Source organism: Carlito syrichta, unplaced genomic scaffold, assembly GCF_000164805.1.
Source record: "Carlito syrichta isolate Samal-C Ts95f unplaced genomic scaffold, Tarsius_syrichta-2.0.1 Scaffold301730, whole genome shotgun sequence".
Classification (NCBI taxonomy): Eukaryota; Metazoa; Chordata; class Mammalia; order Primates; family Tarsiidae; genus Carlito; species Carlito syrichta.
In genome coordinates, this window is record NW_007245826.1 from 104,931 (window position 1) to 131,400 (window position 26,470).

General features: G+C 43.7%; 1 protein-coding gene across 1 annotated transcript in view; it reads right to left on the reverse strand.

Annotated features, from left to right (window-relative positions):
• Window positions 1–26,470, reverse strand: part of CLCN4 (chloride voltage-gated channel 4) — a 73,192-nt gene that overhangs the window by 28,446 nt on the left and 18,276 nt on the right. Inside the window, exons 2-7 of the mRNA XM_008055153.2 lie at window positions 20,151–20,305; window positions 17,637–17,736; window positions 10,634–10,821; window positions 7,374–7,496; window positions 416–622; window positions 196–276 (exon numbers count right to left, since the gene is read on the reverse strand). Of these exons, the coding sequence (XP_008053344.1) occupies window positions 196–276; window positions 416–622; window positions 7,374–7,496; window positions 10,634–10,821; window positions 17,637–17,736; window positions 20,151–20,294 (843 nt within the window). The 5' untranslated portion in view covers window positions 20,295–20,305. The remainder of the gene's footprint in view (window positions 1–195; window positions 277–415; window positions 623–7,373; window positions 7,497–10,633; window positions 10,822–17,636; window positions 17,737–20,150; window positions 20,306–26,470) is intronic.

Genomic DNA, 26,470 nt, shown 5'->3' on the forward strand with positions numbered 1-26,470 from the left:
CTATATTGGCAAGTTTTAAAACAATACTTGAAACTTAACAGTGAAAATTGGGGTCCTTAATTAACTGCAGGAATCTTATTCACTACTTCTTTACTCGAATCCTCAGAGGGTGAGAGATGAAAGCTTACTGCCACGTCAACCATCCACATATTCCTGCCACTCAAGACCACGAATTCCCTCACTGCCCATTCTCACCTCTTCTAGACTGAAAAGCACACCCCCAATTGGCGCACCAAAGGCAACGGAGACTCCAGCAGCTGCTGCAGCTGAAAGCACCTACAAGACAAACAGACCTGCATAAGCTCCAAGGCCTTTCATGAAAACAAATATGTGCAAACATGTGTAGATGAAAGTGGAAATGGGGGCTTCAAGAAGAAAGTTTCAGAGCCCACAGATGGAAGCTGAGCTGGCCCACCTCACGCCTCTTGCCCTCATTCTTGCTGTACTTGGAGAAAAGGCTGCTGAAGAAGTTGCCACAGCAACAAGCCACGTGCACCAGCGGCCCTTCTTTCCCAAGGCTCAGGCCGGAGGACACTACCAGCACCAGGGTGACCGTCTTGATTAGCAGGGTCCACTTCCCCAAGTAGCCCCTGATGATAAAGCCGCTCAAAATGGTCTTTATCTGAAACAGAGGAAGAAGAATGAGAGGGAATGAACAGCTTCAATCCACAGCTAGGAAAATGGCCGTAATTCCTCTGAGTCACATTATAAATTGAGATTTGCTAAATCCCATGGGAGAGAGACCATTTTCATTTCTGATTTATCTGTCATTTTATATTAATATATAATTGTATATTATGTTAACAGAAAATGTTAAATTCACTGTATGGTAAATTTTGAGGATTCCTAGAGTACCAAAAGATCATAAAGGGACTAGGTCATTATCAAGGTCTCATTTTATTTATTTTATTTATGGCATTTTATCCTGCTCACATTACCCTTTGCTGTGTTGAGAAGAGATATATATCTATTGATTTTAACTGTTAACTTTTGACTCTTGAAAGATATCCAGGATAAAGAGACAGAGAGCTGGCCAGCTAAGTGACAAAGTGGAAAGAGTAAAGGCATTAAGAAAAACCCACCCCAAAATGGCAAATCCACTCTGGCAAAGTGACTATTTTGAGTTAAAGGAACTTGAAAAACAGCAGGTGCAAGAAGATCACTCTGACCTTCCTTCTGTTTCTTAAAAGCAGAGGTGAAATTCCCATGTGAAAGATGCCCTTCCTATACTAGAAGGAAAATATCATTCTTATTATCAGGGACAGGAAGTTGAGGCTAAAGGAAACCTGTAAAAACAAACCTTGTTAGACTGACCCTCATCTTCCTGGCCACTTCTCTGCCCAGCTAACTCCCCTTAGCCAAAGCTCTTGCTCCTTGTCACATTTTCATGACTTAGTCCTCGTTGTCCAACTCTATATAAATGTTCAGCTCCAACCACATCTTCGGATCTTCATTTCCTTATAAGGACTCCTGTGTCATATAAAACTTGTATTAAATAAATTTCTGTGCTTATTTGCTTACTTCTATTGATCTGTCTTAAACCAACTTAATTCCCAGGCCCAACTGAAAACCCCTAAAAGAGTAGAGGTAAAATTCTGCCTCCCTTACAAGAGCAAAATGTCAATTGAAAATGTGAATAGCCCTGACAACAGATAACATTTTGTATTCTATAATTGTCCCATTATGTATTACATAATGGAAAAACAGAAATTGACTACGAATTTCATTGACTGATTCACCTGGTGTCTAATTAATATGCTTATAGGCTTGTAAGTTGCTAGCTCAGCAGTAAACATTCATTCCATTTTAGCCAACTGTGGAAGCATGAACAAAATGTCAGGGATTGTTAAACTATGGCCCATGGGTTAAACCTGGCCCACTGCCTATCTTTGTATGAACCATGAGCTAAGAATGGATTTAACATTGTTTAAAGTAACATGTTTTTAAAAAAAAAAACTATTAGCCTTTTAGTGAGAGTAGTTGCTCCATTTTACCTCTTACCCTTCAAGGTCTAAAATATTGACTCTCTTTCCTTTATAAAAAAAAAGTCTGCCAACACCTGCAGAAGGCGATGAATAAATAGGTGTTTACTACCCAATTATTTCAACTTTTCTGTATGTATGAAAATATTCTTGATACAATGTTAGAAAATGAAGAAGATGTTCAACATCCTATTAACTCGCCTTTAGGGGATGTAAAGATGATTCAATCCATGACAACTGCATCTGTCCCATGGAATCCTACCCTATTGTATTGAAAAGGACTTTGACCGCAGGGAGAGTTGTCTTGCTCCGTTTTCAGACCTACTCCATTTTGTAAATGCCAAATAATGGCTTTCTTCCTAAAGGTTCACTTGAGTCCTTGCCTAGTGCTTTTATTATCCAACTGGGTGCCAATCTCAGTGATTAACTTCATATACTGAGGTTCTCTCCCCCAGAATGGTGTTCTTTTGGATACAGAAGCATCATATATATAAATAACTTTTCTACCTCCAACCACTTCCCCAATTGGCTAAAATGGAGTGAATGTTTACTGTTGAGCTAGCAACTTACAAGCCTGTAAGCATAGATTAATTAGACATCGAATGAATAAATGAAATTCGTGGTCAATTTCTGTTTTCTCATTATGTAATACATAATGGACAATATTATCTCTTGTCAATGCCATTTACATAACTTCAAAATGCCTCTTGGTGGGCACTGCCCTGCCAAGCAATCAGGTTCTCAAGTAGCTACTACGGTCCTTCTCAACCTTGGCACTCATCAGATTCACCTGGGGAAATAGAAAGTATTGCGACTGGTTCTCCCCCACCCCCCAGAGATGTGATGTCATTGATCTGAGGTACATCCAGGGTATGAGGAGTTTTACAGCCTCCCCAGGTGATTGCAAAATGCAGCCCAGGTGGAGATCCCTGTTCCATTCCTGAGAAGAGTAACACAGATATTCCTAATTTCTCAAAACAGCATTTAAGGGATGGCCCTGAAACACTGTTTATTCTTTCATCAATGCCTTCTATTGAGCATCATGTCACCTTTGGTGATTTGGGTGGGTCATGAAGTGAGCTAATTCAAGTGTATGTGTGTGTTACCGAAGGACTCAATGAGCTCCTTCCTACAGCACATGCGGGAGGTCTCTGAGCTATATAGTCAGATGGTGTTTCTTGAACTAGCCTTTAACTAATGACAGACAAACTAGTGGTGGTTAAATCCATCCTTAACTCATGGTAGTTAGCCTAATTGAGACTACGCTGGGACCTCAGATCCCTTTATTTAAAGGATGTTTTATTATGCCTGCCACAATCCTGCCCTTTTGTGTTGCCTTGAATAAAATTATCTATAATTTTTTGACAGTTAGTTAATGTAAATTTGAACCCCAGGGTATAGTTTAAAAGCGCAATACCATTTAGAAAATTACAAGCATCTAAATTACCTGAGATTTTGCCAGCCATGACATGTGGTGAATTGAACAATGTAATAGGTATTGTGTAATTCTCTAAAATGATTTTACAAAAATCTCATGATCAAATTAAGGAACTAAAGAAGGCAAATTCATTCCCAGTAGATGCCAAAATCCAATCATTTGCTTTAATTTGTATTCATAGCAACTAAAGCAAGCAGGGTTTTAACGAGATGTATTGCGGTGGATTTGTGGCTTGGTGTTAACTTGAAAACCAGAACCCTTCCTGGTAAATAAATATTTGTGAGAGTGTTCATGTACTGTAATGAACTGAAACACCAACACAGAGTAAGTTCTGAGAGGATGTGATTTCTTACATAGTTGACAGTGCAGTGGTTCTACTAATAAAGCAAACAGAAGGAGAAAGAGGACACCCTCATCCCATTGTCTCTGAATTCCCAAGTCCAAGAAGCTATGAGTATTCACTTTTAAATGTGTTTTATAGAACTTATATGGAGCATTTCTTACGCAGAAAAGAAGTCTCTAAATTTACATTTTTTAAAAATGTTTCAGCCGGGTGCAGTGGCTCACACCTGTAATCCTAGTACTTTGGGAGGCTAAGGCAGGAGGATTGTTTGAGCCCAGGAATTCGAGACCAGCCTGGGCAACAGAGCAAGATCTTGTCTCTACAAAGAAATCAAAAAAATTAGCCGGGCATAGTGGCACCTGCCTGTAGTCCCAGCTACTAGAGAGTCTGAGGCAGAAGGATCACCTGAGCCCAGGAGTTAGAGGCTATGGTGAGTCATGATCGTGCCACAGCATTCCAACCTGGGTGACAGAATGAGATCCCGACTCAAAAAAAAAGTTTCCAAAAGAACTTTCATCCTAAGTATCCAAAATGTTTTGGAAACAAATGCTGGGGAGGATGAGTAAATTTTAAAACGTACATAGGTGCGCTGCATTAAAAGTTCATTCTTCCATGGTGTGACATGTAACAACTTATAGCAGATTGTCCCAGACAGAGGTATATCTTCTAAATAACTCAGTTGGTATCATTGCTAGAATGAAGGTGAACAGTTTCAGGTCTCAACTGAAGTCAGTTTCCATATTTAGTTGGGTTTTGACCGGGAGGAGGTTCCTTTTATCCATTAATTATTATTTTATGTATTTTTTTACTCTGCTCCTTTCCGCCAAGAACTGCAGTCGGCACTGAATTCTTAGGTTAAGAACTTCGAGCTCTACTATAATAACAGTGAGAACTTCACTACTGCTAAGGCATAATAACCAAATGTAATTATAGAACTTCCATTTGGGTCCTGATACTTTAAAAGATTGTTATGGACTGTTTTGCAAATAGAGAAATGAATTTATTATGTAGTTGCAGGTGGTTAAAAGAAATTTTCTTTTTTTATTAGAGATAAATACTCTGTTGCCCAGGTTGGAGTACAATGGAGCGATCATAGCTCACCGCAAACTCAAATTCCTGGGCTCACGCGATTCCCCTACCACAACCTCCCAAGTAGCTGGCACTACAGGCATACCACCACGCCCAGCTAATTTTTTTTTTTTTTATTTTTGGGGAGACAGGGATCTCGCTATGTTGCCCAAGCTGGTCTCAAACTCCTGACCTCAAGCAATCCTCTCACCTTGGCTTCCAAAATTCTGGGATTACAGGAGTGAGCCATTGTGCCTGGTGGTTAAAAGAATATTAATCAAACAAGCACCCATGTGCCCACTACCAGGTTTAAGGACTAGAAGAGTGGCTACCCTTGAAAGTCCTATATTGGCCTCCCCAATGGAAATTTCCTCCTTCTCCTCACCACTTCCAATCATTTCTTTGCCTTTTTTTAGTTTGAACATGTGTTGCTTCATTTGGGCTGTTTATGGACTGTGTATCAATAGAATCATACTTTATGTATTCTCTTCAACTTTCTTTTTTTAATTGGCATCATGTTTTTTAGTTTCATCCACACCAATGTGTCTCCCTTGTACTTTTGTCACAAAGAAACATAAATGCTCCTCTTGAGCTCAGCTGCCACCCAGAAAGATGCCTGCTTTGGACAATGACAAAGTCGAACCAAGCCCTCAAAGACAGAGTTCACATTTGAGCTCCCTGTCTGTCTATAAGGTCCCAAGTTGAGCCACCATCTCCAGTTCTTGGAAGGAAGGGATGGAAAAGTCCGGCATGCCTTTACTGCTGTTTTCTATTGTTCACCATGCCCCATTGGCCATCTCCTTATTTTGAAAATGCTTGAGTCAGAAATGCCAACTATTGGACAGTAGGATCACAAATAGAGACACCACTAATGATCTCTTCTTTGTATTGTCCAGGGTGCTTGAGTCTTTAGATATCAAATAAAAAACAGTCAGCTCCGCTAGAACGCTATGTTGAAAATGCAAATGTGTTCCAATTTTATATATATATACACACACTGGGGAGGAATTGGAACTTAAAGCAAATTTTGTGTCTGTTTATGCGCATTTCCTCCAGGAGAAATACCAGGTGAATGCAGAAAACCGTACCAAGTGGAGTCAAGACATGTAGGAAAACACAAAACACACACACATGCCCCAAACATCCACCTGTCCACATGTGCTGTCATGACTCTCCTCTGATCTCCATCTACCCTTCACAGAAGCCCACAAGTGGCAGCCCTTCTGACTTCCACTTCCACACGCAAACTTCAAGTTATTCCCAAGAAGTGACATATTTGTTGTGGAATTTATGTATTTCTTAGCCATGGAATGTGTAAAACTGTGCCACTGTTTTTATTAGGTGCCTGTCTTTTTCAGATGTGTCGCTGATGGAAGTTTTTGTGTGTCATGTCCCTAACCCATGTTCCCCAGAAGCCCTGTGTTTATTGTGCAATTTTGCTTGACATGGTGAATTTTAGGAATGCAGACAGCATTATAGCAGAATTGGCTGCACTGAGAAAATGGGATGGTTACACCGCTTGTCTTTCAGGTTCCTGAAGCAATATGTTAACACAAGCCATCAAATATTTAGCATGACATATTAAGACTTTTTTTCTCTTTCCTGAAAAAAATGACCATATTGAATTTTGCCTTTGACCATCTTTTAATTACTCCCTTTCTGTGAACTGCCTGGATCAGAGTCGGGGTTAGAGGGCACCTACGTAAGTGTGGATTTACTGCCATACTCGACCACAACTGCATCTTCAAATTCACTAGCTGACTGCCTGTGGGCATTGTGAAGACACCAACCCAAAGGAGAACTGAACTGCAGGATTACAGTGATAATACCAGAACTTTTAAAATGACTTCCAGCTAAAATTGTTACTATCTAGGCTGTTCAGGAATCAGCTCAATTATTGTTATTCTACCCAGTAGGTCCTCCTAGGTTTTAAGTTTGGTCTCAGGCATTCCCCCTTGATCGATGGGGTCGCTCCTCTCATACTTTGGTTACATAAAAGTGCTGAAAACCATAAGAGCTCTAAATTCACAGAGGTACATTCGCAGTGCATGCACTAAAAAAGAAATTGAGTTTTGTAAAGATTGCTATTACCCTGTCACCAGAAGAGCAAAACATGACAAGGGAGTTTAATCATCAGCAAGCTTTCTCAGCAATAAGCCTGCACTATTGTCTTTTTCGCATGGCATCACAGATGCACTTATGAGTTATTATAATGCCACGTTTATGTGTGAGGTTAATGAACTCTGATTTCCCAGGCTTTAGGAGTTGTGACTGGCTCACAAAGGTAATCTTCTGAGAAGCAACAGAGCCAAAGTCCTGAATATAGAGTATAAATCCTGAAGTCAAACTGCTGGGTTCAACTCAGAGTTATCAGCTCGGTTATCTTGGGCAAGTTACTTAACCTCTCTGAGCTTTAATCTTATTGTGAAGACGAAACAAGCTAATCGATGTAAAGTGCTTAGAACTGTGCATGGCACAATAACGCTACAGAAGGATTTGCTATTCATATTATTGGTACAAGAGAAATCCAGCCATGACTCACCTCTGGTATACCAGAGCCACAGGCGTATGGCGCGAATACACGCACCAGGGAGACGGCCAAAAACGCAAACAGCAGCGCCCACAGGATATACATTAAGTAATTCAGAATGTAAGCACTGGCACCCTAGACAATGGACACAAAACAAGAAAGGAAACATTAGCCATGGCAGACCTGAAAGCAGACCCGACCCCACTCCCTCCAGCATGACAGCGAAAGCTTTGAAGGGATTGGGCAGGTTTGGTCCTTGTCCCGTGTAAACGAAATGGCCAGTGTTGGTTTATCAGCTGTTGCTATTGCTACAGTCAGCACACACAAACAGAGCACCAGCTGTTTCTTCAGGAGCTGTTTACGCCCACCTTCTACTGGGTGAAATCTCCGTAGTAATGGAAACCGTGGATGATGATTGGTTTTAATCACCACTTGCACTAGAGTTAATGAAAGGTGTGACACAGAAAATTCCACCTTCAAGACGATGGCAGATGTGTTTTGTCTCGTCTGTGATGGATTGGTCTCTCTTGGCTTTCATTAAGGCCCCACCCACACCGCAGCCAGCCCCCGTGCTGCCAGTAAATAGGGTCGGAAGTATATTTTAGAAAACTGCTACTCAAAGTGTGGTCCATGGACCAGCAGCATCAGCATCACCTGGGAGCTTATCAGAAATGCAGAATCTCAGGACTCACCAAGAGCTGCTGAATCAGACACTCTGGGGTAGGGCCCAGCTAAATATGTTTTAACAAGCCTTCCAGAAGGTTCTGAGTTCTCAAATGTATGCTAACATTTGAGAGGCACTGTTAGAGGAGAAAAACTTGATCACCTCCTTTAGAATAATTCATTGAACTATTTATTCCAAATTATCTGATGTGTGGGGAACGTTTTCTGAACCAAACATACAGTCTGGGGTCTTTTAGGTCAAGGACCTGGTCTGCTGAGTGGCGACCACATTTCTCCAGGCCTCAGCTTCTTGCCACCATCTGGATTACTCAAGTGAGCGGGGGAAGGAAAGGGAGGTCGCCTACAAGTCAGGCCGTGGACACAGCCACATGTGTGCCTATTAAATGCAAAAACACGTTCCAGGAGACTGCTCTGGCCTTTACAAGCACATATATTCACACCCTACGTGGTGAGAAATCAGACTGAGCAATACCTTTCACCCACTTAAATATGTACATTTTTGGAGGCTAAAAATAACTTCTCACTCTTACTAACAGTAATTCTTTGAATCAAAGTATAAATCTTAAAAACAGTTGAAAAGATGGATGGCCATATTTTCCCAAAACACACATTGCAAGTAGGAGAGAAGAAAGAAAAGATGGCGCACAGCCAAGTCTGCCTGCCCACTCCCATCAACCCCAGTAGAGAATTTCTTGTTGGAAGTAATGGAGAGCACTGAGAACGTGTGAGATTTCAAGATCCCTGTCTACTTCTGAGATTTGAAGGAATTAATTTTCAGTTCCACTGAGAAAGAGGTTTAACAAGATGGCAAAGCGCATTCCAAATGTCTTCAGCTGTGGTAAGTCAGTCAGGCAAACAAAAAAAAAGGGGGAGAAAGGAGATGTATAAACAGATTACATATATCTCCCAAGCATAGTTCTAGCTTGAACGATCCTCACATTACCCCTAATGTGAAGATTGGCAACCCAGCTCCCCCTCTTGCCCATAGATGGTAACCACTGAATTTGGGTAGAAGTTAACCCTTTCCTGAGCTAAGATTTTTACAAAGATCTGAAGCTCTTAAATGCCATGAAGGCAAGCACTGTGTCTGTGGCTCACCACTATATCTCCTGTGTCTGGGACACTCTCTTCATAGAAGGCCCAGAACAGCCTCTGTAATATGCTCATAAAATGCAATGGAAGATGAAAACTGAAACGAAAATGAGATGAAAGCTTAAACCACTTCACGCCCATTAGGATAGCTAGAATCAAATGCAGATAATAACAAGTGTTAGCAGGCAGGTGAACAAATTGGAACTCTCATACACTGCTGGTAGAAATGTAAAATGATGTAGCCACTTTGGAAAACAGTCTGGTAGTGCCTCAAAAAGGTAAACACAGAGTTCCCATCTGACTCAGCAATTCTACTCCTAGATATCTACCCAAGAAAACTGAAAACTATGTCCACACAAAAGCTTGTACACAAATAAATGTTCATCGCAAAATCATTCACAATAGCCAAGGAATGGATGCAACTGTGAATGGATAAATAAAATGTACTATATCCATATACTAGAATATGATTTGACCACAAAAAAATAACAAAGTACTGATTCTTGCTACAACATGAGGAGACCTGGAAAACATGATGCTACGTGAAAGCCAGACACAAAGTCTCCACAGTGGATTCTTTCATTTATATGAAATATCCAGAAGAGGTAAATCTATAGAGACAAAAAGTAGATTAGCAGTTGCTTAGAGCTGGTGGTGAGGGGGACATGGGAGTGACTATGAATAGGAGGGATAAAACTGTTCTAGGCCGGGTGTGGTGGCTCACAACTGTAATCCCAGCACTTTGGGAGGCAGAGGCAAGAGGACTGCCTGAGCCCAGAGGTTCAAGACCAGCCTGGACAATTTGACGAGACCTTGTCTCTAAAAATAAATCAAAAAAATTAGCCAGGCATGGTGGTATGTGCATGTAGTCCCAGTTACTTCGAAGGCTGAGGTGGAAGGATTGCCTGAGACCAGCAGGTCAAGGTTGTAGTAACCATGAGCATACCACTCCAGCCTAGGTGACAAAGTGAGACTCTGACTCAAAAAAAAAAGTTCTAAAACTAGACTGTTGTGATGGTTGCACAACTTTGTGAATGCACTAAAAGCCACTGAAATGTACGCTTTAAATGGGTAAACCATATGAACTGTGAATTGAATTGTATCTCACTAAAGCTGTTGCGTTTTTTTAAAGGATAACTTATCTTTTTTCCTCCATTAGAAGGTATAAAAATCAACCCTATTTCTTCAGCACGATCAATAAACTACTTTTGATAATGACTGGAAGGAAGGAAGGGAGGAAGAGGTTAAACATGAGACTTTGAAAAGTGCATATATCTGTGCTCATGAAACAATGGGAAAAGGTTTTGCAAGTGAAGTTTGTGTGGTAGCATGAGAGCTAGAAAAAGTAAGTCATACTAGTGGCAAGTCATGGACTTTCTATTACCAGAGCAGACACTTGAAGGTGAAGTCATAGACATTCACACGTTGCCCAGCAGCATTCCAAAGCATGTGTGGAATGCAGGAGTCCCCAGCCAGAACCCTACCCAAACACCCACCTCTGACTGATTTACCAGCAGCTCCGACCATTTCTGCCACAGGGGACACTTGTCCCTGTCCTCAAAGGTGGTCTCATTGGAAGTCCAGCAGCACTGCTCATGGCTGTACCAAAAGGCAGACAGGCAGACCCCCTCCTTCAGATCTGTCATCCAGTCGACGGCGAGATCGATGACCCCAGCCAAGGTGCCTAGAAGAAGCAGCACAAGTCACTAAGAGGAATGGCCCTATGATGCAATGAGAATGAGAATGTACAACATGGCAGTCACGTAATGAAGGCCCGGACACCAGAGCAGGCCATGCACTTGACATGGGACAGTCACGTACAGAGGAAGCTTTGTTTACTAACTTTGCAGTCACTTGAGGCAGCACCAGCCCAAAGACAGATGCAAAGGGCTCTGTGGCTCAAGTCAGGTCGGAGAGAGTCGTAGATTTACACTCTGATCTCATAGCACTGAGGCCTAGAAACTTTCAGAATTCTTCCATTTCCAAATTTTTGAAACAGGATATATACACCATAAAAGATATAGTCTAGGGCAGGTTCTGGAGCAGGATCCTACTCACTCACTCACATTAAAATCTCTCATGGAAACAAGATAACAAACAAAATGGACACATGATGACTATGACAGCTTCATATCATGAATGAGTAAGATTTTACTACCAAATGGGAACTAAACTCGGGAAAACCCTATTTATTAGAGTTTTATATATTTTTTAAATTACGGATAAAGGATTATATTTTTACTACCTAAATAAATAATTACTTTTTTTATTTTACAGATATAGAGTACAATTCAGGGTTAGTTGCATAAGTGGTCATTGTACAGGTAAAGTTTGGGCCTTCCTTTGGTGCCCACTTCGCCTGGTTTGAGACCAGGAGCCCTTATTCATGTTATGTGTCCCTCCCCTGCCCCTGGCAGTGTCCCACTGCTGCCAGTCCCTTTCTTATCGTATTATGATAAATGTTCAGGGTCCACTTATGAGTGAGTACATGTGGTACAGCTGCTTTAAAATTCAACAGAAGTGAGATAAAATAGAATGTGCAGTTGGGTGGACCACAAAAGTCTGCCTTGGGTCCCTTTCCAAAATAATTCATTCTAGTCTCTTACAAAGACAGGGAATGCTTTGGGGCATCTCAATTTTTGAGACTTTATACTGGATCCTCATTACAGTACTGGTTCCACATCCACAGCCTGAAAGGCATCCATACCCCTCATCAGCGCTCGCCCTCCCTTCCTCCTGTGGTTACATTAGAATCAGCTCACCTCAGCTGGAGATATCCTTCGTCCTCAGGGTCTCATTCTTCCAATTTCCCTTTCTCCTGTACCTTCAACGTCTTCTGCTCTGATGGCTCCTTCCCATCAGCGTGTAAGCATAAAAACAAAACCCTCCCTGGTCCCACTTTCCCCTTCAGCCTCCATCCTGTCTCTCTCCTCCTCCTCACAGCCCCTTGGCCCAGTCCACCCCCACCATCCACCAGGAGACTCCCGTGTAGCTAAGGGCAATGGTCTTGGCTCAGTCCCAACCCTTCAGAATAGGATCAGCAAACTACAGCCTGTGGGCCAAATCCAGCCCACAACAGTCTTTGTAATAAACGTGTTACATGTGGTATGTGGCTGCTTTCATGCTACAGTGACACAACTGGATAGTCGAGGCAGAAATCACACAGTCCACAGAACTGAAAATATTTACTCTCTGGCCCTTTATGGAAAAGTTTGCTGACCCCAGTTCTGGACCTCTCAGTATCATTTGACTCTTCTGACCAAACTATCCTTCTAGAAACACCTCTTCCTTTGGCTTCTACATCATATCCTCCTGGTTTCCTACTAGCTCTCTGGTTTTCTCTCTTTCCAATCTTTCCTACTCCTCTCCTCAACTTCTAAAAGGTGCCTTTCCTCAAAGCTTGACCCTTAACTCTTTCTCTTTTCACATTATGTTCTCAACCCTGGAAACCTTATTCACATCCTTCTATTTGCCACTGAGACGAGCTGTGCCTCTCCTGGGCACATATTATAGAACCCCCTGCCTACTGCAGGGTCAATCAATACAGAGCCCAGCCACCAGCCACCAATGCTCATGTCAGACATCACCAATAGTCCACAACACACACCAATGGATTTGCCTTCACAACCCTTTTGACACACTCATGGCAGACATTACTAATCAATCATGGTACATTCTTGTGGACTCACCCTCTCAAACCTTTGTAACAGTCTCACACAGTCAAAGACAATAAAGAGGAGATGTCCAAGGACATAAGTCTATTTGCCTTCCTGGTTCTCCTGTGTGTCTCCACTCCAACTCACTGCATCCAACACTGAACTAAAGCATGTTCCTCCTAGCCTCAGCCTTGTCCCAGCTGAGGAAGAGTTCACCAACCAAGCACAGTTCTGTGCAAACTGTAAGCCTGGGTAAGCAGGCCCCTTCCAGGTGATCCTCACATCCCAGCAACTCCACCTCTGAAATCTCTCTTGAGTGATCCCACTACTCCCCTCCCCACTACGTAGGCTGCCATTCAGACCACCATTTTGGAATCATTGCCAGCCGGGCTGCTGCAGGAGCCTCCTCTCTGGTCTTTGGCCCCAGTCTTGCCCTGTCCGTGGCTTCTCCATGCTGCCGACCCTTACAGCTGCCCCTCATATCTCGCCAGCTTCATCTTTTTGCCTCACTAACCCCCCACACCCTGCCCCTCCACATTCCTGGAATGTGCCAAGCTCTCCTTTCACACCATCTCAGCAAGCACTACCCTCTCCTTCAGGCAATCTCCTACTTATCTTTCAGACTCCAGCATTTATATTACCACCTTCAGGAAGGCTTCCTTGATTTTCCAAGCCTGGGCTGACTATACCTCCCAGGCTTTCCTGAAGCTGCTTGCCCTTCCCCCCTCATCATACCACTCATATCCTAATAGCACCACTAGATATACCTGTTTGTACTTCCACTAGTCTATAAGTTGTGGGAAAAAATGGTTTCATTTTCTGGCTTTCATGCCACATGTTTATGCATCCTCTCTAAATGGACAGAGACCCTATCTGCCTTATCCATTGTTGCACCCATGTCAAGTACATAGCCGGAACTAGATATCCTTGTTGAATGAATGAGTGCAATAAACAAATGAATGAAAAACTCAGAAAACTCAGGTCCATTCATTCAAGAGATATTTACTGAGCACGTACTTACCACGTGTCAGTTACCAGTTTGTGCCCTGAGGACACTGCAGTGAACAGAGCAGACCAGAGTCCCTGCCTTTGTGGAACTGAACCTTGCAGGGGGCAAAAGACACTGGACAAAATAAGTAGGTACATTAGAGGCTCCATTAAAAGGTGTAAGTCTAGATATCGGTTTGTTTGTTTGTTTTTTTTTTTTTGAGTTGGAGTCTCACTTGGTCGCCCAGACTGGAGTGCACCCAGACTGGAGTGCAGTGGCCGCTCCCAGCCACCGCAGCCTCGACCTGCTGGGCTCCGGTGATCCTTCTGCCTCAGCTTTCTGAGTAGCCAGAAATACAGGCGCGCGCTACCACACTCGGCTGATTTTTTGATTTATTGTAGAGAGGAGGGGTCTCGCTGCCCAGGCGGGTCTCAAACCCGCGGGCTCAGGCAATCCACTCACCTCAGCCTACTAAAGGCGCGGGATTACAGGCTGAGCCACCGAGCCGGCTCTAGATATCGTATATTTTTATCACGTACAACACGACGTTTTGAATTGCACATACTTTGTGAAATGGTGAAAACTATTTCCTGATTTAAAGTTGGAAACTGAAACCCAATGAAAAGAAATCATACATGCTCAAGTATTTTCCCCGGCTTATGAAATCACGAACACTCGGCTGGGCCTAGCGCTAGTCCTCCGAGTCAGCTGAGGAAACACTGCCCCCTAGCAACAGCAAACGGGAACAGTCAAAATTGGCATTTCATGAAGTCTTTCCAAAGAGCCTGGTAATGTCAAATTTAGAACAATCAATAAGAAAAACAAAAGCAGAGGGGTCCTTATCTTGATTTTTAAACTTCTTAAAACTTAACAGATAATAACTGTGAATTTATGGGGTACAATGTATTTATGGGGTACAATGGGGTACAATATCTTTATGGGGTACAATGTTATGTTTTGATTGATGTATACATTATGGAAAGATTCAGTCAAACTTCTTAACATATCACCGCCACTCCAATTTATAATTTTTGGGGTGGGAATGTTACAAATCTATTTTTGCAAGTTTGAAATATACAATACATGACTACTAACTGTGGTCACCAGGTAATGCAATTGCTCACTAAAATTTATTCCTCCAGTCTGACTGAAACAGACTCTCTCCTCAACATCTTCCCTTTCCCATCCCTCCCCGCCCCTACCAGCCCCAGCTAGCCACCTTTCTACTCTGCTTCTATAAGATTGGCTTTTCTAGACTCCACAAACAATGAGATCAAGCTGTGTTTGTCTTTCTGTGCCTGGCTTATTTTACTTAGCATAATGTGGAGAGATGTAATTTTAGAGTAGGTGATCAGGGAATGCCTCAAATGTTAGATGGCATTTGAACAAACATTTGAAGAAGGTTAGGAGGGGGTCCTGCAGCTATCCAGGGGAAAGACACGAAGATCACCCCGAATTCCGTCATGACTCAGTCGTCATTCACAATCCCACTATGGCGCACCCAATCTTCCTCGCTGATTTTGGCTCTGACTGCTGTGGTCGGGCCTCGACTTTGTTCTGTGGTCTCACAGCGACACCCAGTGGCGACTTCTGACAAACGCCCTGCCAAGGAGCTGCTAGGCGTCTCCATGAAGGGCATTGGAATATGATGGCCATGTGCCCCTGAAGGGACCGCCCGCCAGGAAGGGGGACCTCGTATCCTCTCCGCCATTAGTTCAACGAGGAAAGGAAAGTGAATGGGGCACGGCTCGCTGGCTTTCCCTTCAAGATGCATCCAGATCAAAAGAACACTGGAGCCCCTTTCCTGTTCAGCATCATCCCATTCTTGGTCTCCACGCATTCAACTACTTACTGACGTGCCCATGGACTTTCCTTTCCCCGGCGGCACACAACCCTGGCTGCACAGTACAATCACGGGGGGAGGGCACTTTACTTAATGCCAAGGGTCCTCTCTAGAGACACTATTTAAGTGAAATTCGGCAGCAGTATAGACAGAGAGAGATAGATGACAGATGATAGGGAGACAGGGAGATGAGAGAGAGAGAAATAGAGAGAGAGAGATAATAGATTAGATAGATGATAGAAGGGTAGAATAGGATAGATATAGATGGATAGATGAAGTCTTTTTTTTAATTCCCCAGGTGATTCCCCCTGAAAAAGCCTACGGAAATCCAGCTGATAGTGAAGCCAGCTGTTCAAATAAAATTAAAGACAGCCCAGTCAGGCTCCTATATTAGTCAATAAATCTGTGCTGTTCACTCCGGGAAACATCAGAACCTCTATTCCGGGTTTCTTCATTTGCCCTATTTCTCCTTCCTGGAAGCCAAGAACAATGATACATGGTGAGATTTTATAAGTCTATTCTAAATAAGAACATCAAAATTCGTATCAAACTCCCACCCTGCCCACCTTCGAGGGTCTTCATAGAAGCAGTCAATTATGTGAAGTGAAATAAACCAGACACAGAAGGACAAATATTGCATGTTCCCACTCATATGTGAGAGCTAAAAAGGTGGATCTCCTGGAGGTTTAGAGTAAGTAGATTGGTGGTTACCATAGGACTGGAAGGGGGTAACGGGGGTGAAAAAGGAAAAAAGAATATGAAAGCGTTTATTACCACCAAACGGTACACTTAAAATGACAAAGATGGTAAATTATAGATGTATACTTTACCTAAAAAAAAATTTTTTAACTAGATTGATGGCCAAACACCTCGTGTCAATGAAGTCTAAGTCCCTGCCCTGGTTGCTCTCCATCTATGCTGAGAAATGACACTAGGGGAGGACAGACAGACTTAGAGAAATGGACAGTCAGCCTCTGCAATTAGTAGGAAAGGACTTCCCCTGCAAGCATTTATCTTGGCTCTTAATGAGATACCGAGGCAAGTGAGGCACATGGAGCCCTTTCCCGGCAACCAAGTTCCTTTACAATTGTCTATGGAATAAATGAAAGATCACCTAAAGATTGAAACCCCTGTGGTCACAAAATTATATCTGTGCTCCATTACTGTTCTGTCATAGGTAGATAGGTAGATAGATAGATAGATAGATAGATAGATAGATAGATAGATAGATATCCTAGTCAATTTCCTGATCACTTCTCTAAACATAAATATTACATTAGTACATGTAGGGGCTTTTATTAAGGGGACCTCTTTAGCATGCTCCAATTTTTTATTCTTAGACATTAAACTTCACATTCTCCTAAAAGGAAGTACGTTTCAGGAAACAATCTCCAAGAAGAGTCAGTTGCTTGATATTCAAAAGACAGGTTTCCCCTCCAGATATTCATCAATTTACTCCAGAAACACCTACTTCTTGCAATATGGTGCTGGGGTTTTAAAAAAGAAGGATGCAAGGTCCCTGAGGGTCAGAACAGTGTGACACTGGCCCTCAGGGAGGCCCCTGGGTGTCTAGCATGATTTGGGTGCTGCGAGAAGTTCATCCCAAGGCCTGCCAGTAGTAGTAAATCTCATATGGTGTTTTATTATTGAAAATCAAAATGGTCCGGTATTTTGTTGCCGTCTCCACAGCCAAGTACAATAGCAGATAAAAAGCGTGCTTTCAGGATGCTCCACTGTGACACTAAACCTTTATACTAAGCAAAGCAGCTCTGTCACTCCAGCTCTCCAGATCTCGGGCTTAGGCTTATGCCTTGGGCGTGCCTTATCGATGACAGATTTTGGGTTAAATATATGGCTGTGTATTTTGCTCTTAGATACTTCAGCTAACCAATCCCTCACATGTGGATAAAAGAGGCACACTCCATCTCCCCGGTATCATCCCACAGGGCCAGTGTCTCGGGGAGGGGGCACCTCCAGCATCCCGGGGAGAGTACCGCATGCCTGTCACGTACCCGCCAGCAGACCAATGAGCAGCATCACCACCCAGCCTGACCAGGCGTCCAGCAAACTCTTGATGAACTCCCATATGGACTCCTTGCTTTTGCTGGTTATCTAAAACAAAGCAGACACGGCAGCTGATCGGGACACATATTCCAATTCATGCTTCTTTCCCTAAAACTGTTTCCTCAGGAAACAGGGTAATTAAAAAAATAAAATGAATATAATCCAGCAACTGAATTCCCAGTCACATTACTCTTTCAGTGATGCACCACAATAGTAAAATGGGTTTTCTAGTTCACAGAGCTATAAAGATGCCAGAGGAGTCTCCAAGGAATTCGAGCACACACACAAAAAATTCACTTAATTAAAAAACAGACTAAATGGGATTTGATCTTTGATTATTTAAAAGCCATGCTGAAGAGGGACACTGGTTCAGTGTCACCATTTCAAATATGAGTTACTATCTAGCTTACATTGTAAGATCTGTTCATTAAAAAGTCTCCAACGGAGACTTCATCTCCTACTTTTGCTTTCAAGATTCAACTTTAACAGCATGAACTTAGAATGAGCTAGTACAGATCACATTTCCATAGCAGACAGGCATATGTACACAACTGTAAGAACGTCCCTTGCCTCCTGGTGCTGCCAGAATCACTCCTCTGAGATCATCATTCCCCTCATGGCCTTTCAGAGTGGGGATCGACTAACATTCTGCAGAGGACCAGAAAGTAAATATTTTGAGCTTAGCAACTCCTCACCTCTGCCACTGGAGCACAAAAGAAGTCATAAAGAATATATAAGTGAAGGAGCATGGATGAGTTCTGATAAAACTTTATTTACAGGGCCAGGCGTGGTGGTGCTTTAATCCCAGCACTTTGAGAAGCTGAGCAGGAGGATTGCTTGAGCCCAGGAGTTTGAGACCAGCCTGGACAACATAGCAAGACCTCATCTCTCCAAAACGTCACAAAATTAGCCGGAAGTGGTGTCATGTGCCTGTAGTTCCAGCTACTCGGGAGGCTGAAGTGGAAGGATCTCCTGAGCTCAGGAGGTCAAAGCTGCATTGAGCTATGATTTCACCACTACACTCCAGTCTGGGCAACACAATGAGGCTCTGTCTCAAATTAAATTAAATTAAAAGCTTTGGCTTTGGCCCAAGGGTCGTAGTCTACTGATCCCTGCTCTAGAGTGAAGGTGACCCCATCCCCACGTTCCTGCACGTTGGAGCCAGGGGCCTGCATCATCTTCATGACTGAACCTTGCTCCCTACATACTTCCTTCTTTCATGCCTCCTTCGTGAGGCGATATGGCACAGCCACACTCTCCACTCCCGGCCTCTGAAGCAGCTCTCCCAGAAGCCACTGAGAGCCCTGCTGCACTGCTTCGCCTCTTGCTTGACCTCTCCGTGGAGGGTGACCTTGTAAGCGGCCCCCTCCGCAACACCCTCTCCTCCTTTCACTTGGGCCCACTCGTGGCCAACTCCCCCCTTGCACCTGGACCTGCCTCTCCTTAGTGTCTGTCGCTGGCTCCCCAGCTCCCTCCTCCAGACTGTTAACTCTTGGCACTGCCCAACGTCCTGACTGTCTCATTCCTCCTTATGAGTGTCTGTGCCACCGTGGCCACTTCAAAAGTGTCGGTATCCACTGGCACACAGGGACTCCATCCTGCTCCGCGGCCCTCATCTTGCCTTGGACTGTAGCCACCTGCCCACCACCCATCCCAGCCCAGGCCTGACTGGCAGCTCCTACACAGATCTCATGGGCCACCCCCCTTTTGCTCCCTCTCTGCATCGTCCCCATCTGGCCACAGCTTGGTATCCTTGACCCCACTTCCCTCCTGGCCTCAGTGTCTCCTCTGAATATCTTCAGTCAGCCTCCTCCTCCTTCTCCTGAAAAAAACCATGAGCTTCCTGCTCCTTCCTCTGCAATGCACCTTTACTGAATCCTGTGGCTTTCAACAAAAATACAAACTCCTCTCCGTGGCTGACTTGGTCGCTCCTCATGTGGCCCCAGACTCACTTCTGTTTCTCGCCTTCCATGAGCCTCCTCCACACCTCAGGAGACCCTCAACCTGCCTACGTGTGCCACATCCTTTCATGCCTGTGATTCTATAAAAAAGGCTACTCCTGATGATAAAAAGCCTTTTCTTCTCTGCCCAGCAAAATCCTAGTCATCCTTGAAGATCCAACTGAAATGTCACCCTCTCAGGAAAACCCTTTCCTAACTGTCCGTCCTAAATGATCCCACAGCATACAACTTTATCGTGGTCCATTAAAATATATATTCATTGCCAACTAGATGCCAGGCAGGGTCACATGTACTTTCACATGTACCCAATCTCATTTGATCTTCAGGTGTAATTACCTCCATTCTCACAGATGAGAAAACAGGGCCTAGAAATGGCACGCCCAAAGTCCGCTCCATGCCCTCCACACCACATGGCATGTGGACGTAAACCCCGGCCCAATAACTTCCGACTGAAAGCATGGCATAGTCATTTGCGGAGTGTCCTTCCAGAATACCACCTACCTTCCTGTGTCTATCGGTGTCCCGGGACTTTTCCCTTAGCCAGTCGATGGTGTGAAAGTCCTCATATGTCCCCACATCAGGGAACGGCTCATCGAGGAAATCCATCAGGTTTCCAGAGCCACTCATCGCTCCTGCATAGACCATGCTAGTTACACCTGGATAAGAAAACCAGTCGTTACAAATGTGTGTGGGATATCTCCCCAGACATGGCAGAAAACTCATCCACATGCTCTATTTTCTTGTATAAGAAAATAGTCATTTCAATTTCAGTATCTTGGCTATAATGAAAAATAGAAACAGTCGATTCTCATTCTTTGTGGAAGTGCTGTCCTATAAGTCATGATGAGCACTGAATTAGTGAATATTGGACCACTGCTCCTAAGGGGAATACAGCGGTAGGTTCCTGCAAGTCTCTGGTCACATTTTTGTCAAGCAATCAATGCATAACTTTGTTTTATGTGCTTCTGTCTAAAAACACTCTCTTGAATATAAAGGTTAATTCATTATCATTGAGCTCACACCAACAGCACTATATCACTCATGCCTGAAAGAAGTTTCTAGCACCCATATTTTCTCCATCCAACACATCATTGCCTTCTTACACTTCGGAGCACCAGACAGTGCTCCAGCACTACACATCAGGGCCAATTTAAATGGCAAAATTATCACCAAAAAAAGTGCAAAAATGTGGAAAACGTGGCACTAACTGGAACACAAAAAGGACACTTGTTGCCAGTATGAGCATGGAAACAAGAAGGCAGCGTGTCACCTTCTCAGACCTCAGTGAGAAATGTGAGCCGCTGGCAACTGGAACTTTTTGCCACTCTGCACATGCACATGGCCATGTATGACCTCGAAAGCTCCACAGATATTGATTTGGGAATTACAAATAAATTTTAGCAAGTCAGCAAATTTGCAAATACAGAATCTGCAAATAAGGATCAACTATGCACAGTTCTGCACAGGCATGCTCTGCAAACACAAGGTATCTAAATGAGAGGCCTAGAAGAGCAGAGTTCAATGTTGAATCACTGCAAACCAACCACTACTTGGCTCCCCTGAGCGACATAGTGGGCCACTCCAGCAGGCAGCCTATGTGGCTGTCATCACAGAGATTCAGCAGGTGCAGCAACGGCAGAGTGAAAATGTTGGCAAGGCTCTAAACAGTCCGTGGGAGCCCAGGCAGTACACAGACGGCAGCAATCCTCTGAGTCAGTGGGGCCACCATGGAGATGGACAGGGAGGTGGGACAACCTGCAAGGAACCAGAGCCACAGAGAGCTGGTGGTACACCACCTGGGGAAAGGAGCTCTGTGGGAAGATGTTTGTTTCTAACTTGTCTTAAAATCTGTCAAAAGGGCTCCTGCTGCCAGGGCAGCAGCAAAGTTGAATGTCTCTTCCTCCTCTGTCCAAGATAATCCCACTCCCACTATTCTAACTCCCCTGGCTTGGAAAACAATCGCAAATGAACCAACACCTTCTCCCATGTTCTCCATCAGCAGAGCCTGACTTTCAGGTCATGTAGGAGCTAATTTAAGATGTAGAAAATGGTTTGCAGTGGGACTGATACTCACCACCAGTTAGCAGAAAAAATAATCCACTTTCACTGAGACAAGAGGTTGGAATATGCACTAAATAAAAATTGCTTTGGCAAAGAGCATGGAAATTTAAATTATAGGACAAGGACAACAAAAGTGCTGAAATAGATGGTTAAAAAGTTGGAAGATGGTTATAAAAATATTTCAGTGCAGGCTTCTCCCATTGCTTATGTATTTATATATCTGGAGGACTCAACCACGACCTGATGAAACTGCATTTTAATCAAATTGAAGAGTCGCTATGGGCAAAATAGGGTAATTACTTACAAGCAGTAAAGTGACCACAGTGGTTGATTTATTGATCGTCTGTGCAACTCAGCTGCTTTAAAACTTTAAAAGTTTGGGGTTTGAGCCGTGCCAAGTGGAAAATGATACCCGCTGATGAGTATTCAGGGAAGAATCATGCTGCCTAAGTCAGTAGCAACCAATAATATAACCAATACTATAAGGGAAGAAGGCAAGTTAGAAAGCAAAGACTCCATTCTCATTTCCACACAAACAAGATGATAATAACCTCTTATTATATGTGGCAAAGAAAATCTCAGATGGGAAAAACAAGACGACAGGCTGTGGAACTTTAATGGAGAGCCCCCGGCAGAGAAACTCAGCCAGCAGATAGAATCACAGAGGCTTGGACGGGCTATTAAAAAGTTGAGACTACCTGAAAGTTAATCACATCTCTAGGCAAGTAACTACCCTGGGCAATAATGCTTGAAACAAAAAGCCAATTACATCATTAACCTTTGATGGAGCATGTAGTGGTCCTGAGGGAAATAAACAGGATCTAATCTGCAGAGTCTTAGTGGGGGGATTCCCAGGGAAGGGGGTTTCCTGGGGACCTGGAAGGAGAGGGTGATGTTATCTCCTGAGGTTGGGGTTAAAAGATCATCCACGTCCAGCTGACCACAGATTCATGAGTGAGTCCAGCCAAGGTCAGCAAACTTTGGCCCAATCCAACCACCCAGCTGACCTGTAAAATAATAACTTATTGTGAGAATAATAAATGGTGATTGTTTTAAGTCACTGAGTGTTTTTGAGGGCACTGTTATGCAGTAGCACCACAACAATGGATAATAGGGAGAATGTACTTGGGCTCTGAGGGAGAGGAGAAAGGAAGACGGGTCAAGTTAGCTGATGTGGTACAGACCAACTCCAGGGAGGAGGAGTAGAGCAGTGCTGGATGACAAAGCTACCAACAGAGAGAGGGTGAGGTAGAATTTGCCCACATGCACACTGGAGGTAAACTGCCTGACAAAAGAACATCTCCCCTACACAAACATTATCTAACTCCAAAGATATTGTGGAAGACATGCAAAACACACAGGTCTTTTACTCAATCCCTCAAGGCAAGAAAGTATCTGTAGGCTTGGTCTCCAAGTATGAAGGCCCCAAGATGTCGGGGTCAAAGTCTTCAACTGCAGGTGATAACAACAGATCCAGTAAAACACACTTCACTCAAAGCACATGCTAACTGTGGTAGTATCAATGATGTCGTTTATGGCTTTGACGCTGAAAGCGACCCTGAATGGGTGAGCTCACCCTCAGAACAGAGGTCTATACCATTTAATGGAAACCTGGACTTTGTAGAGTTGGGTGTTCGCAATAACATAATGGGTTCTAGAAGATGAAAGAAAGCAGAAAATCACCCGGATCAAGATCAAGGACAGATTCTAAACATAATCAAGGTTTGAGTGAATACAGAACATGCCACCCCAGGCTAATTATGGTTATCTGCATGTCTAACCAAAAATGTCAGGTAGAAACCCATACCTTTGAATGTGCTATTCCTTCTACCTTGAACAGCTTTTACTCTCCTCTGCCTGGAAAGCTCCTATTCACCCTCCAGAACCTGTTCTGTTTCACTCTATCTATGAAACTTGCATTAATTTCCCCAGAGAGTTGGGGCACCCTCCTTGGTCATCACAAAGCATTATTTATCAGAACTCTAGTTACATTATGGCAACAAACGTCTTCCCACTCCGCCATGACCCTCTGAAGTCATGAATGACAACTTACTCGTTTATCCTCTCCATTACTATGACTGGCATGTAGTCAATGTTCAGTAAGTGTTTCGAGTTCATTTAGATGTGTGCCTATCTCAGAACTTCTGGGGCAACAAACACAAGGACCCCATTACAGAATTTTTCTGGGCTCCCTCAACCCACCCATCAAAAATGTTTAAGTCTGAATTTTATAATAAATTGGATAAATAGACTTTTTAAACATGTGAGCAGAAGAGACAGCCTAGGAAAAGGGAATGCAAAGAAAATGAGTTTGTTGGTACAGGCCCTGCACAGCCCAGGGCAGACCCAACCAGTGCCGTGCCCTCAGGACATCCTCAGGATGACGTGGAAGACATCAGACTCTGAAAACAAGATGGCAAGAGCCACCAAGATCACCCACAAGAAGTTCCTGGCTCTGTGCCCATGGCCGCCAGGAGCACATCCAGGTATAGAAAGCATAGAGAACAGCTTTCCCAAAATTTACAGTCCATGCTTTGCGCTACTAAATCAGCATTTGGGTTTACACCAAAATATTCTGCTTCTCAGGAAAACCCAGATTTCTGAACTAAGGACCAGGTCACATGCAGGAGTGATGGCCCCAACTTATACCCCACCATGGGGTTCAGCCCAGGCCTTAAGCATTCTGTGCCACAGTGTCCTCATATGTCAAAATGGGTAGAGTAATAGCACACAGCCCTCATAGACTTGTGAAGATTAAGTGAGTTACCACAGGTAAAGCACTCAGTATAGATACCATGCAGCTATTCTTTGACACGAGAATTTTGTGTGTAATGCCACTTTGTTTGAGACAAGTCCAAGACAAATGTACTAAGCTGTCACCCCCTCTGCCTCCGAGGTTGCAAAGTTGTCATTCTTTTCACCTGTTGTGCAGAAAGACCCAAACTGTTTACCAAATCAGGGTTCCACAGCTGACTTTGCCTCTAACCAGCTACAGGATGATAGGGAAAAGCCTCCTGACCACCATGGGCCTCAGTCTTCTCATCTGTAAAATGAATGGTCCAAGGATTCTTCCAAGTCTGGAATACTATGACTCTAAAAATGAGTTCAAAGGCTTGAATACACATCGTCAGTTGGAAGAGGGAGTTCAAAAGTCATCTTTCTCTAGTTCTGAGTCAGTCTTCATGATGGTCTATAATTCATCTTTCCAGAAAAAAGCAAAATCTGTTTGTACTTAAGGGTCCAGAAATCACAGGGTTCACCATATTGGAATGATTATCAGGATCAAGCTCAAGGAAGTAGCGATAGTAGCAGTAGTAATAGCACTTGACATGTCAATTGCCCTTCATACCTCTCTGGTGTTTTCTTACACTCTATTTCATTTCCAGAAGTCAGGAAGTACATATTGGCAGGACCTAATGCGCTCATGAGGTGTGTCCTCTTTGCCAGTTCCTCGGGTTTCTGGGTCAGTCTCTGACCTTGAGAATTTGAGCCCAGTAAGAGACCACTGTCAGTAAGAATGTGTCACCAACTTGGTCACAGACATAGCACAAGAAGACCAGGACTGGGACCTGCACCCACTGTAATTATCTGAATGCCAGGGCAGGGTAGCTGGGAGCTGCCAAGCCCCACATGGTTTGAGTAGGGACCATGGGGAGGTAGCCTCGAGCTCTTAATAGCAGTCCGGGAGTGTGGCTGCAGGTCAGACAGACTAGGAGCTTGGCTCCAGCTCGAGTGGCTGCTTCTCTCAGCCTGAGCCAACAGGGCTAAGCACAATTTCTCTGCCCTTTTAAAATTACAGTACCACTGTGTATGTCACTGTGATTATAACCACAAAGGTAATACAAACTGTATCAATTATCTATTGCTGACCTCAAAACACCACAGCTTAAACAGTAACTCTCATATATTTGTCTCTCATGGTACTGGGGTTTAGCTGGACTGAGCTAGACTGTTCCCACCCAGGGTCTTTCACAAGGCTTTAGGCAGATGGGGGCTGGGCTAGAATCATCTGAAGGCTTGTTCACTCACAAATCTAGTGCCTGGACACTAGATTCAACAGCTAATAACTAGAACAGCTGGGGCTCCTGGGCAACTCTCTCTCCATGTGGCATCCCCATGTGGTCTCTCTAGCAGGGTACCTTTGGGTGGCAGGACTTCTTACCTGGAGGCTCTAGACTCCAGAGAAAGTGTGTTGCCAGAGAGAGACCGGGCAGAAACTGTGCCACCTTGCATGGCCCAGCCTCAGAAGTCAAGCCGCATCCTTTTGCCACATGCTATTCATTGAGGCAGTCACAAAAGTCCACCCAGGTTCAAGGGGGGAGGAAGTGCATCTCTTGGTGGGGGAATAGGGAGGTTCTAGAAGAACACCCAGAAATCAGAGATATTACCGTGGCTATTTTTTAAAAAATACAACTCACCATCCAACTCACAAAAAAAACTTGGCAAATACAGAAGAGTATCGAGAAGAAAATAAGTATTACCTGTCATCATATCCTAGACAGAGACTTGCCATAACATGCTGGTATATTTTCTTCATAGACATATGTTAAAACAAATTGGCAGCATGATATATCTGGTTCCTCAATCTTGTGTTTTTCCCCTCTATGTTCTGCTCATGCACGTATGTTCATCTCAAGAGAGATGGCACTGCACACTGGTTAAACCCAGACCCTTGAACAGCACTGCTTGGGTGCAAAACTCAACTCTGCCATTTACTAGCTATAAGATGTTGGGCAAGATCCTGAACCTTACTGTGCCTC